This window comes from Colletotrichum gloeosporioides (assembly GCF_011800055.1).
Source record: "Colletotrichum gloeosporioides strain Lc1 chromosome Unknown consensus_32, whole genome shotgun sequence".
NCBI lineage: Eukaryota > Fungi > Ascomycota > Sordariomycetes > Glomerellales > Glomerellaceae > Colletotrichum > Colletotrichum gloeosporioides.
Genome location: NW_025544677.1, coordinates 1,011,701 through 1,025,929, shown reverse-complemented (window position 1 = coordinate 1,025,929; position 14,229 = coordinate 1,011,701). Strand labels below are relative to the sequence as shown.

Below are 14,229 nucleotides of genomic sequence, written 5' to 3'. Positions count from 1 at the left end.
TGGGACAGCTTGACAGTGGGGTGTACACGGCTGTATCATCTCCAGTCAGCTCGGCCGCACCCCTTGAGCTACATACCGGGATGCGACATGGCTAACCACTTTACCATGGTTCCCGTATGCTCCTCGCCGTGCAGATGGCGGGGTGGCGAGTTGCACACTCTCCTGGTACTGAGCACCGAGAGTTTCAGGGTCCTAGGCTTCCAGAGTCCTCTCTACTTCCAGGGTCTCGCGTACGACAGACCTACATGACCGATCGAGATCACTGAGGAGAGCCCTGGAGGATCGGTCATCCTCATTCGTCAGCAATGGGTGGATTCCTTGATCTTCGAAGATACAGAAGGATGAGAAAGTAGCACCTCGTCGCCCGAATGAGGGTGTCAGTGGGTTTTGTGCTCCGTCCGGAAAGCGTTCCGGTGTTTTGATTCGAAGTCATTGAGTCTGTCTGCCTGAGTCTCTTCGGTGCATTCCCCTCGCGCAGCTTCCATTGCTGAAGAGCGCCTCACGAGGCCAGTTGGGGCTCTAGTAACAACACAAACCGATCGAGAACATAGTCGGGGATCGGCTGATAAAAGGTCGCCTCGTCCTAGTCCGCCAGAGGACGAACGGTCTAGACGGGATATTCACGATTGAGTTGGTCGCCTTTCTGGTCGCCTTAACCTTGTTCACTTCGTCCAACATGATCGCCGCTTCGATGTCGCCAAAAACAGTCTTTTTCATCATTTTTGGGCTACTCGTAGCGAGTGCCATCGCCACTGACGAGGTTCTGTACCCGGATGTTGTCAAATCTCTGAAGTCCAGCCCGACAGAGCTGGACAAGCTCAAGATACTGCCAGACGACAAAGATTGGACCTTCAACTACTTTTCGCATGCATTCCACACCAATAGCCCCGGCGGTGTGGTCAACGCCAACGCCGCCACTTTTCCAGCAACTGTTGGCAACGGCATGACCATGGCCTGGATCAGCCTCGGCCCTTGCGCCATGCTGCCACCTCACTACCATGCCAGGGCCTCCAACTACGTCGTGTCGATTGAAGGGACTACCGAGACATACATGACTCTGGAAAACGGCGCACGCGTCGTTAACACGCTGCTGGAGCCTGGCATGATGACTCTTTTCCCGCAGGGGAGTCTACATACTATGTCCAATACTGGTAAGTTTCCCCTACTATAGCAATGCGAGAACAGAGACTAACCAGATGTTTGTAGGCTGTGGAAACGCTACCCTCATCTCAGCTCTCAGTTCGGAGGATGCCGGGACACATAACGTCGCGAATGGCTTGTTCGATCTCCCTCAAAGTGTGGTTGCCGCCGCATTCGGAGGGAATCCTATGTCCGCCAAGTTCGCACAGCTCAGACGCGACATTCCGGCTGTCGGCACCGGCGCCTCTATTGGGTCTGCCGAATGCCTGAAACGATGCGAGGCTCAAGGCTCCAAGTAGGTAGTCTACAGTATGACCTCAAACCTTGTTACCATCGAATGCTTGGGCTGACGATCGCGCTAGGCCATCTATCCAACCCTCTGTCAAGTTCTTTCCTCGACCACATGACATCGGCGGGTTTATACAGCACGAGAAGTCTCTTTGGGAGGTATTTTCTGGGTGGTGGCGCATTTGATATTCCCAAGACTGTTTCTTTTTGTAGACGCATGGCAGTTGGTTGTTTTTGAATTCATAGACTTATGCATCGGGGGTATCCAGCTGCTGGTTTACGCCAGAGTGGTATGTTGCTGGGGCGGTTTTTTGAGACGCATGTCCTTTTCGACAGCAGGGTTACCATAATGTATCGTAGAGCCAACAATTTACTCGGCTGTGCTTCCTGAGCCGAACTTGCGAGCGATCCAGGCCCCACCGTACTCTTCGTACTCCTGTTTTGTGGCAGAGTACTTCAAAATGTCGGGGTGCTTCGCCAGATTGGCACCGCCGTGCCAGGTGCTCGTGATGGGGTTGACAGGATGTGCAACGCGGACAATGCAGGCGTCCGGAACCCTCTTAACCAGCTCCTTCTCGAGTCGCTGAATGAAGCCCGGGAATAAGGCATTCCCGCCGACAACCACAATGTTGGCCAGCAGACCTGGCCACAAGCCAATGGGCAGCTCTGAGAGCGATTGCATGACGATATCGGCAAGACCGGGCTGGCGGAGGCCAATGTCAGAAGGTTGGAAGAGGAGCTCAGGTACGGAGAAGCGTTCGTTGCGCAAGGTAAGAACATCCTCGTTGTTGTCCACCGCCACCGCCTTCCTCTTCGCCTTGGTATGGTTTGCCGGATCAAAGTCTCGGACGATGCCCTTGGTACGGGTGTGAAAGTCAGGCAGGACGTAGTCCTTGGCGATGCCCGCCCCAGTCATATATGGCTCTCTTTTCTCGCCTCGGGTTCCCTTCCATGTCTTCTCGAGGTCGCCGTTGAAGTCTAGCGAGACGTAGCTGGCTTGTTCTTTGATCTCATTGACGATGTATGTATCGTTTCGCATGTCGTAGTATCGGAGGGAGAGGAGGCGGGTGAGGTAGTTCGTCAAGAGCTTTCCTCCTACGTCGAGTCTGCGAACAGCCGACTGGAGGGGCCGACCGTTGAGGAGAGGGGTGACGATGGTGTTGGAGTAGCCGGAATCAATGAGGAGGACAACTTCAGCCGGAAGCTGGGGGACAGTGCTCGGGTCTCGAGGGGTTTGGAGAATGCCTTGGATATCGTGGTACGCATTGAACGAGGCGCCTGGAGCATGGCAGTTAGCTTCTGGCCGACCGACACCTTTGGGCACCTTTGGGCGAGACATGGAACAGTGGAGGGACTTACCTGTGCCTCTATAGAAGCTAGCGAACTGGTACTCCTCGAAGACAACCTGGTCGCAGTTTGACTGCAAAATAGGCAGTGAGTTAGGCTGTTCTGTGAGTAGCAGCCTCGTCTCTGTTGGGTCACACTTTTGCGGCGCCTTGTCGTCGAAGAATTCGTGGTCCCAGATTTCCTTCTGGGCTTCCCAATTAACGATGAAGCCCTTCTCGACGGGTCTGCGAAACTGAATTTCTCCGAAGTCTCGACATTTCTCGAGGTCTGACGCGATGTAAACCTTTCTTGCTCGATCGCGGGCGATGCAGTTGGGGATGATTCGCGGGTCTTCGGTGAGCTCGTCGGAAACGAAGCCAGCCTTGATAGTGGACGCGCCGTTGTCGAGGACGAGCGTTCTTGATGGAGGCGCGGGGACCGAGGATTTGCTTTTGCGACTACCCGCCATCGTGACGGTGTGCGTAGTAGTGTGCGCTAGAGCTGGCGATCGGTCGACGCGTCGCGTTCGACGGCAAGCTGGGCGGAGCTGAGGCTGGACGTGGGGAGAGCTGTTCGGTGATAGAACAGCGAAAAGTTCAATGTCGACTCTAATTGGCCTGCTCACCGAATGGCGTGTTGTGTGGGGCTCCGGAAGTGTCTCCAGGCTGTCGGTGTGGCGGTGTGCTGGTGAGCCTGCTACAGCTGGTCCCAGTTGCTGGGGCTATCCTAACAGGTGTCCGTGCCCAAGCTGTCATCCATGGTGCGTGAAGTGGCTTAATTAATCTAGCTACGAGCGCCAGGCGCGCCTAGCTATAAAGTAGTATGGCCGACCCCTTATATAAAGGCGGGATTTAGGCTGGGATTTAAACTTTAAACTTAAGCCTAGCTAACTACTATCTTATACCCCCTTTTTAGCTAATACTACTAGTACTCCCTATAAAGCTATTCCTATCCTAAAGTAGTAATTAGGTTAATTATATAACTATTAGCTTTATTCCTAGCTATCTCCCTTATACCTTCCTTTCTATATTAACTTTATTATTCTATTTTACTTCTTAAAATACTTCTAACCCTTAACCCTTAGTTATATATTAATTATAATATAGAACCCTTATTAATCTTAAAGTAACCTTAATATAAACTTAAACTATATAGTTTAGTAGTTTAACTACTTCTAAATTATATAAACTTAGATTAAAAAAGTTAATAACTTAACTTTAAAACCTTAGGTTTAAATTAGACTTATAGTAATTAGGTTTAGTTAACTCCTTAATACTAGTTAAATAATATAAGTTCTATATTCTATAATTAAACTTAATACCTTAAAATAAGTAAAGTTTATAAATTCTTATAAGAGTTAGTTCTAAAATATATTAATAATTTATATAAACTTAATTAACTAGGATAATTATTAGAAGATATTATAAAGTCTAGTTCTCTTTTTACTTTTATTTTAATTTATACTCTTAAGATCTAATTAAAATTAAGTAAATTAAATTTAGGCTTATATCTCTTTTAGTAATTAGTATTATTATATTTTAATATAAATAAATATTAACTAAGATATCTAACTTAGTAGTAAAGTTATAACTTAATAAAGTTAAAATCTTTAATTACTTTCTAAGCTTTTATTATTAGATAATTTCTTATATAGGAGACTTTTATAGTTAGTAATTTAACTATTAAAAAGAGCGAATTAAGGTAATTAAAATAATATAAAGTCTAACTATAAAAATTAATTAATTAGTAAGATATAAAGGAATAAAGTTATTATATATAAAAGAAATAAATAAGTATATAGGACTTAATTAAGATTAAGTCCTAAGATATTATCTTTAGATTAAGACTTATTATTAGTTATAAGTAGTTTAAATAAACCTAATATTCTAATAAAGTCGTAATACTTCTCTACTACTAGTAGTTTAGTAAAGTTATTAGTAACTATCTTATAGATTAAGATATAATTAATTTTAAAGTCTCTATTACTAATATTATTAATAATTTAGTAATATTTAATCTTAATATAGTATAGTTTAAGTAACTATTTACTTAATAAGTAATTATTAAAGGTATTTATAGAATCTATATATACTTAGAGGGGTAAGTGAATAGAGATATTTATCTCTTTAAAGAGATCTATAATATATAGTAGAGCTTTCCCTCTAGGTATTAGATTTATCTACTTAGCTTTATAAGTTAATATAACTATAAATAATTATAGTATTAATTTTTAAGTAATTAGTACTCCTCTATATATAACTATATAGCTAGCTATTAACTTATTTATTTTTTTATAGTTAGACTAGCTAGTATTATAGAATACTAATAATTTAAAGTTATTAATAGAATAACCTAAACTACTAAAGTAGAGTACTAGTTATTATAAGCTATAGAGATATCTCTATATTAATCTTAGTAGTTTATTATACTTTTTAGAGGTATATTATTAATCTTTAGTAACCCTACTTATAGGCGTTATAATATCTAGTTATATACTATTTATAATCTATTATAACTTACTTAGATTATTTTGATATTTATATATCTTAGTAGGTGTTTTATATTATTTTATAATCTCTAGTAACTAAGTATTATTAAGGGGGTAGGAAACTTAATTATATCTAGTAATACCCTTTTCTATTAGTATATTATTAATATACTTAGCTTATAAGATTTAAAGTTATTTTATTTTCTAATAGTAAATAATCTTAAACCTAAAAAACTATTATACTTTACTTAAATCTTTAATTTAAAAGAAGTTATATAAGTTATTTTTAAAGTTATTAACTTACTTAATATTAAGTATAGTAATAAGTATATTATTAATATAAAATAATATTATAATACTATCCTTATTAATAAAAATATAAGGTTCTTTTAAGAATAGATTAAACCTTAATTACTTAAAAATAGTAATAATTTATTTATACTAAAGAAGAGGGGATTCTTTTAGTTTATAGAGAGCTCTTTTTAATCTATAGAACTAGCTAGATCTATTATTAAACCTATAAGGTTAAGTAATAAAGATATTATAATCTTTTATAAGAGTATTTAAGAAGGCTATAACTATATTAATTTAGTAAAGTTCTAAATCTTTAAATATTATAATTAGTAAAAAAACTTATAGAGTAATAAGATTAGTAATAATAGTATAAACTATCTTACTATCCTTATCTTAAAAGTTACTATAGATAACCTATCTTACTCTAACTTTATTAAGTCTTCTATTTATAGTAACCTTTTTATTATATACCTATTTACTTAGGAGATATTTAAAGCTATTTAGGAGCTCTTTAAGTTATTAGTATTCTATCCCTTATAAACTTTTAACTTAAGTCTTTATAATATTAAAGATAGCTAACTTTAGAGGTTCTTCTTCTATTACCTCCTACTTCTTAAAAGTTATAAGTAAGTAAATCTCTAAATTAAAGGCTTATAATAAGTTAGATACTAAGAAAGTAAAAGTAACTAGTTTTTAGTCTATTTTGTTATTAATTAGGTTAATCTCTATAGCCTCTATCTTACTAAATTCCCTATTAAACTTCTTTATATTATATAGTACCTAAGTTCTAAATATTTAGGTTATTTAAGTAGAAGAAGAAATAATTATTCTTAATAATCTTATAAAAATAAAGCTTCTACTACTACCTCTTAATCTTCCCCTCTATCTTCTTTATATTAAGTGAGGAGTTTAAAGTGAAATACTAAGAGAGCTTTATTATTATAGAGTATCCTCTAGTAATTATTATTACTAAAGAGTAATAAGAGATCTCTACTTTAGAGGAGTAATAAGAGAATATTACCCTAGAAGAATATATTAATTATTTTATTATAAGAGAGAAATTTCTTCTAATATTAATTATACCTATATATTTATAATATTAGTATCTAGTATTAATATATATAGTTCTAGATCTAAAGTTAGTAAACTACCCCCCTTTCTACTAACTTCTTCTTATTCTTAAAGAAGCTTATCTTCCTATTCTTATTTATTATTACCCTCTAATTCCTAAGTTTCTTCTAAATATAAATTATCTACCTCCTCTTATAGTAGTTCTTATTTAGTAGAATAAATATAATAGTATAACTTTATATTTAAATTATAAGGCTAAAACTTAGTTTTATAAGTTATAGTTAGTAATTTATTACTATACTTATAGGTTTCTAGTTTAATTTCTTCTCTTAGTTATAAGTTATTAAATTTAACTAAGGGGAGCTCTCTTTTATCTTCTTTAAATATTATATCCCTCACCTACTAAATACTATTAGTCTTTTTAATAAGAATATAGAAGATATTACTATAGAGGCTATTATATCTTATAAATCTTCTAAGTTTAGTTCTAAGCCTTATCTTCTACCTTTTTATATATAGATAGCTATCTAAGTAAATATAGATATAGGCTTAGTAGCTTTAGTAGTAGAGATAGTATATATATAGTTTTTTTATAATAGGAGATATATTAAGAGTATTTATTAGTTTCTTATAAGGACTAATATTACCCTTACTATTAGATAGTAGATTACTAACTTCTATAGAAATCTTTATTAATTAAGGTTAAAAAGATTTAGAAAAGCTAGCTTCTATATATATTACTTATACTTTTTACTATATAGCTTTATTAAAGCCTTCTACCCCCCTATTCTACTAATAAGAGTGAGGTACTACTATTTCTAAAATAAAACCCTACTTTTAAGTAAAAAGCTTTATTACTTTAAGAAGAGCTATATTATTATTTATAATAACTTTAGAGAAATAAATAATACTATTTATTACTATAATCTTTTTTAGAAACTAGCTTTATAGCTAAATAGCTATATCTTTTTTTAATTTAAATACTTAAAACTATTTATAATTTAAAAAAGCTTTTATAATATAAAAGCTATAAATAATACCTCTAAAACCTTATAGTATTAGTTCTAAGAAGTTAATTTAAAGCCTCTAAAAAGCTTAAGTTAGTTATTCTTATTATCTATTACTAAGTTATTATATTAATTTTATTATAAAGTAGATATAATACTTATATCTTATAGGAGGTACTCTAAAGAGGTTTATATTAGTATCTCTTATAGTAGTAATAATTACTTCTTTAGATAGATACCCTAAATAAGTATAAAAAGTTTAGTAATCTAGCTTAAGAGAGTTAAATTTATTACCTTAATTAGAGAGATAGATCTAAAACTAAAGGACTTATATATCCTATTTAAAATTAATAATAGTTTTAGATATATCTTTATAAACTAAAGTATTATCTAGATTATTAAAATAGATATCTATCTTCTAAAGAAAACTAATACTAATAATTTATATTATATTATAAGGTTTATAGAGAGTATTATATAGTTAGAAAGTAGTCTTTTTATTACTTAGCTTAGTAGTAATTACTTTAATTATATTAATAGCTTAGCTAATTTAGTCCTTTCTACCTATATAGTTTATAGTTAATCCTTAAGGGAGATCTTAAAGTTCCTTAAAAATAAAAAGATTATTAAGAATATATCTATTAGTATTAATATTTAATATAAAGGAGTTTATCCTCCTAATTAAAGTTATAGATATAATATATTAACTTAGTTATACTTCCTAGTTATTATTTTCTTCTTTATTAACTTCCTTAATAGTATTATATATAAAGAAACTATTAATCTCTATATCTATAACTTAACTAGTAAAACTATAGCTAAAGTATATAGATTCTTTTATTAGTTACTTCCTAACTCCCTATATATATATAATTTTATATAGATCTTTAGCTAGAGGTTAAAAGTTAAAATATAGACTAAATATTTTGAAATCTTCTACTAAGAATAATAGAAAGGTCCTCTTCTAAACTTAAGCTAATAGGGTATCTATAAAAACCTTAGATTATTAGTTAATATCCTATTTAATACTAGAGTTTCTAAAGATATTATTTTAAGTTTAGCTTTTTGAGGTAAATACTAAAGTAAATACCTATATTATTAATTACTAAGTTATTAGTAGTTTATTAATATACTTAAACTTATTATATACTAAAGTATAATATCTATAATATTTAAGGAAATAATTATTATACTTATTTAGGTATAATATTATCTTTTTATAGTAATAGTTATATATTTTATATCTATAGAGAATCTTAGGATATTTAATATTATAGGAAATATATAAATCTTATAGTTTTATACTTTTAGACTTAGAAGCTTAAGTTTACCTCTTTATAATAAACTTCTTCTTATTTAATAGAGCTTTAATATTTTAGGAGGTTTACTTATATTATTCCTTTTTACTTAAGTCTTTAAGTTTTTATAAGAAGTTATTATAATTTTAAATCCCTATAATAAAGTTATTCTCTATAGAGTCTACTTTAATTTAATTAAAATATCTAAAACCTTAAATAAATCTATAAATAAGGGCTATAATTAATAAGTTTATACTAGAACTATTTAGTTTATTAAAAGTTAAGTGAAGATTTTATATAAAATCCTTAGTATTACTATAGTTAATTCTAGTTATTCTATTCTAGTTATTATAAACTTTACTTATAGCTAGTTTATTAAACTTCTAAGTATATTCTTTAGTCTTAATAAAGATATAGAAAGCTAAAGCTATAATAGAAAGACTATTATTAATTATTTCTTCTAAAAGATTATATTAGATCTTCTTTATAAGTAATTATTTAATAAATATAAAACTTATAAATATTAAATTACCTAAAGAGCTTAGATCTTTAACTACTACTACTTTATTTTCTTTAAAAACTATATTTCTATTATATCTAACTAATATCCCTTTAGTTATTAAGTAGAAAAGTAATCTTATTACTTTAAAGGTGTTCTTAAGATTAATCTCCTATAGCTTAAAACTTATAACTTTAGTTAATTTAGGGATAATATTATATATTAGATTTCTTAGATTTAGTCCCTTACTAGCTACTTTCTATATAGCTATTCTAATTATAAGGTCTATAGTAGAAGAAGGGGGAGGGCTAATCTAAGATAATCCCCTTCTAGTAGAGCTAGAAGAAAATAGAGTTAGATTACTAATTAAAGATATATTAATTTATTTAATTAATTTAGTAATTTAAGAGAGGTTTAAAGAGTAGTTATAAGTAATTATTAGATATTTATTAAATAGTTATTACTATATAACTATAGTAATTATTAAATAATTATTAACTTTAGTAACTTAGAAACTAAAAAGATTTTATAAATAGGGGATATATATTATAATAACTATAACCTCTACTTAGAAGTATTACNAGAGATTTTATAAATAGGGGATATATATTATAATAGCTATAACCTCTACTTAGAAGTATTATTTCTAGTAGCTTAATAATCTATTAATTACTTTATAATAATTATTAAACTATAAAGTTAAAATCCTAATAGCTATTTAAGAATAACCTCACTATTTAGTAAATAGATTTAGGTATTTAGAGGGCTTATAACCTATATAAAGTAGCTTAATTAATCTAGCTATAAGTACTAGGTATACCTAGCTATAAAGTAGTATAGCCGACCCCTTACGTAAAGGCGGGATTCAGGCTAGGATTCAGGCCTCAGGCCTGGGCCCGGCCGACTACCGTCTCGCACATAGATAGGTATCACATAAAACTGAACCCAATACAGCGTAGTAAATGTAGTATTCCTCCAACGCATAATTCCTGCGTATAATTTGACGATATTGTGCACTCCATCCTCACTGCGGAAAGTGGGCACTATGTAAGGATCTGGGACCCTGGAAAACTTTCTTTGTGCTCGCGCCGTGGATTGGGCTCTAGCAGATAGTCTTTTGTAACGGAATGCAACCCTTTTTAACGGAAGCCAAGCCTTTTTCTCTAAAAGCGAGAGCGAGAACCACATAAAAAACGTCGGACGGAACTTTTCCTGTCCGATGGCAGGCGATACGTCCGTCTGTGTCTTTCATGTTAGTCGGCAGGTTCCGAGCATCCACTATCTACCCATCTTTCCACTTCTCAACAAACCACTGCCGAACATTTGACCGTCAAGAGCGCCGGAACACATGTTCAATCGCAGGGCTTTTCTGAATGTCCTTCCGAAGCCCTACTACGATGCAATCCCAGCATAGACCGCAAGTCCCGGATGCCGACTCTTTCACGGCGGCTGTGAGGCTTCCATCTCTCTCGTGTTCGTCATGCCGACGTCGCAAGGTTTGATATTAGCCATTCTCTCTTTTGGTACGCTCGATGTGCCAACTGAATGATTAGGTCAAGTGCGACCACCGGAAACCGATATGCTCCACCTGCGAACGATACGGCCAAGACTGTGTCTGGCCTCAAAGAAAGAAGAATAATCCTCGGAAAGAAAAGACGTCAGTCACCAAATTGCCTGCCTGCCTGCCTGTTTTACTTTCCGCGTATCCCAAAACCAGAACCAACCGACTAACCTTGATCGCCCCTGTCCAGAGAGAGGCTCTATGAAAATGTCACCGCAAGACTAGCTCAGATAGAGCGCTTGGTCAAAGACCTGCAGGAACCACAATCGGTTCAGGAGGCCCAGCCTCGGGCCATGAGCGAGGCCTCGTCGAATGGTGCCACTACTGACCAGTCCACATGGATGAAGACCTCGCCGGCACAGAACCCACCACAGGCTGATCCGAGTCTGACATCCCCGTCAAGCACAACTTCATCTGGGCCGAAGCTATTCCATGCTGACGCTATGCCCGAATCTGCTATCGGCGCCGGCGGTACGTATCAACTTCATGAGTGTCAGCTTAGCTGCATAGGAACTAGTAGTTGATCAAGCCAGCAGGTTCTTGTTTGCTTTTCTCAGCCGAGGGCATGGAGAAGATTGACACGTTGGTTGGGGACAAGCGTTTCTCTAGCGTTGCCCGCGGACTTCTAGACCAAATCAATAGCATCCCGCCTCAAAGAACCCTCAACTATGTTTCCACAGCCACTGACTCCTTTCCATCGGATTTTGTGGTGGCGGAATGCATGAAAGGTATGCTGCCTTAGTGAAATCAAACAAGTCATTACTTTGACTGATATGTTTGCCTCACAGACTTCTTTCTCACTCTCAACCGGCACATCAAATTCTTTGATGAGTCGTCAGTCCGCGCCGCAGTTCAGTCGTATCTACATGGACAATCGTCAAGCAGCATCGGTTGGAAGATAGCTCTATACACCATCCTCCTGCACCCTCATCGAAAACGAGATTTGCTCCACGGCACACGAGAACATGAGAAATATTTGCACAATGCCATGGCCCTCATACCTACCGCCATGTTGCATTCACCGTGTCCAATGACCATAGGGGCTCTCCTTGCGCTGGTGAGTCTTTTCCTTTGCAGTATTGTGATTCGGTGTTGACGATGCAGGTGTCCCATTTCATTTTTACCGCCGAAAATCACATTGCTGTTTCTGTTCTGGCTCTAGCAACGCAGTCTCTCCTCCTAGGAGGTTACTATCATAGCAACCATTCCGGCCTAAGCGATTCGGAAATCCAACATCGTCGGCGTCTTTTCTGGCAAGCTTACATCTTTGACCATGACTTGATGCTACGGATTGGGAAGCCACCTCTGATCACTGATAATTTCCTCGTCGACTTTCCCGAAGAGTATCCCTTGGACTGCTACGGCTTCTTTTACTATCCGGGCGACGTCGTTCTCAACTACTTTCGACAGGAAGTCAAGCTAGCACAAATCCAGGGCCGCATTTACTCAAGGTTGTATCTAAACAGCCCGACTTCAGCGACGGCCCTAGAATCTGAAATTGGTCTCCTGGACGGAGAGCTTCAGGAATGGCGGGATAGTATCCCAGAAATGATTCGCCCGAAACAGTCAGGTGCCTCTCTAGATGATGACAATCATGCTAGATTGATGGCATTGAGTGTCTTGCACTTCGTGTACTTCCAATTGGTGGTCGCAGTCCATTCGGCGGCGCTTAGAATGCCATTTTCCGCGCAGGACATGGACTTTTTGCGCCCCAGCGTTGCTATCTGCGTCAACGCTGCTCGTGGGGCTGTGTCACTCCTGAATTACCATCACATCGACCACCCATTCACGATGTTAGTAACCCTTTAATGGACAGACTACTTGGCCATACTGACTCAGGCCAGATACCTTCTTTATCAGGTGGCTTGGAGCGTCGACATTCTCTTCATCAATATCATCGAGAACAAGACGTCCGCCACAGCGGCACAGGATATCGAGCTGATCAAACTTGTCCTCTCATTCTACGAAAGATACGACGTGAACCATCAGAAAATTGCCTCCTACCACATCATCAAGGCCTTGTACGAAGTAGCAGTATCTGTTGTGGTGGATCCACCGAACACAGTGCAGGAACCCCTCGGCACAGCTCTCAATGGTCTGAGCTTGACCATGGACAAGCCCGATGGAAATGAAGAGTTTGTGCCTGTTCTCCCGGTACCTGAAGCAATTGACCAGGACAACTGGGAGGGCATATCCCACGGTAGCCATAACTGGCTCTCGGCTGGATTCTTGCAAATAGTTGACTGGAATTTGCCACCAGATAGTATGATTGATGGCAATCTGTGAGGCAATCATTTGCGTACGTGTATTATCGTAGCTTTATGTACAAATACCAACGTAGTATAATTATCCGGCTACCGATAGTTCCTCACATATATGCCCATTCTATGCTCCTTCCCATTGAGAATGTCTGATCCGCTGACTTGTATGGGGCTGCAAGACAAATACCTGCAAAATTCCATCTCAGGCTCCATAGGCAGCTTGGACCGACAGCCTGGCATTGAGGCGTTCATGCCACGCCAAGAAATTGGGAAAGCGAGTCTTGATCTCGTGCTTTTCCCAGAGCTCGTCTTTGAAAAATGGTGCTCCGAGAGCCACCCGGTTCCACGGGATGAAGGATAGATCGGCATAGGTGCTAGACTGGTAAGCATATTATAGGAATGCCGGAGCCAGTGTACCTACCATTTGCCACCAACGAGATATTCCCTGTCCTTGAGAATTCCGTCCAAGACGCCGAATACTCTCAAGACTTGCTCGATGTACCTGTGCTTGGCGGTTGGGATGTCTTCGATCTGTCGGTAAAACCACACCGCCTGTCCGTAGTAGGGCCCTTGTCCCGACATTTGAAAGTGCAGATACTGTTGCAGCAGCCATCTGCTATTCTTGTCTTTGAGTGTCAAACTCCCTAGCGCATCGTACTTCTCGACCAGATACTCGACAATCGCGCCAGACTCCCACAGTGTGAAGTTGTTATTGTTGGGATCTGTGATAACTGGGGTGCGACCGTTGGGGTTTAGCTTGAGAAAGGCCTCGCTCTTAACGTCCTCGACCTCGACTTTCTCATATGGAATGCCAAGCTCTTCCAGAGTGATCAAGACCTTGAAGGGGTTCGGGCCACCTCCTACGACTTGTTAGCCCACAGTCATCCATCTACGAGTGTCTGTAGCGTACCTAGGACATATACAGTGACGGGCTTAATCAGAGACATGGCTGCGCTGCTTATGCTGCTGTGTTCTAAGAAGGCCTGGAAAAATGAT

General features: G+C 37.3%; 4 protein-coding genes across 4 annotated transcripts; 2 read left to right on the top strand and 2 right to left on the bottom strand.

Moving 5' to 3' along the window:
• Positions 1–676: 676 nt before the first annotated feature.
• Positions 677–1,439, top strand: GCG54_00007359 (uncharacterized protein; the record flags this gene model as incomplete). Its single annotated transcript, XM_045407341.1, has 2 exons — positions 677–1,151; positions 1,207–1,439. 2 exons carry the CDS (start codon positions 677–679, stop codon positions 1,437–1,439), a joined length of 708 nt encoding a protein of 235 aa, XP_045266262.1.
• A 359-nt stretch (positions 1,440–1,798) lies between these two features.
• On the bottom strand, positions 1,799–3,445 carry GCG54_00007358 (Actin-related protein 6; the record flags this gene model as incomplete). Its single annotated transcript, XM_045407340.1, has 2 exons — positions 1,799–2,706; positions 2,788–3,445. Coding segments are annotated over 2 exons (1,566 nt in total), but the record flags the coding sequence as incomplete, so codon positions are not given.
• A 7,511-nt stretch (positions 3,446–10,956) lies between these two features.
• On the top strand, positions 10,957–13,258 carry GCG54_00007357 (uncharacterized protein; the record flags this gene model as incomplete). The annotated part of the gene is made up of 6 exons (XM_045407339.1): positions 10,957–11,068; positions 11,165–11,443; positions 11,509–11,700; positions 11,761–12,029; positions 12,077–12,765; positions 12,817–13,258. The coding sequence occupies 6 exons, from the start codon at positions 10,957–10,959 to the stop codon at positions 13,256–13,258; spliced, it is 1,983 nt and encodes a 660-aa protein (XP_045266260.1).
• A 177-nt stretch (positions 13,259–13,435) lies between these two features.
• GCG54_00007356 (Glutathione S-transferase 2) lies at positions 13,436–14,180 on the bottom strand (the record flags this gene model as incomplete). The annotated part of the gene is made up of 3 exons (XM_045407338.1): positions 13,436–13,607; positions 13,655–14,093; positions 14,144–14,180. 3 exons carry the CDS (start codon positions 14,178–14,180, stop codon positions 13,436–13,438), a joined length of 648 nt encoding a protein of 215 aa, XP_045266259.1.
• Between the last annotated feature and the right edge of the window lie 49 nt (positions 14,181–14,229).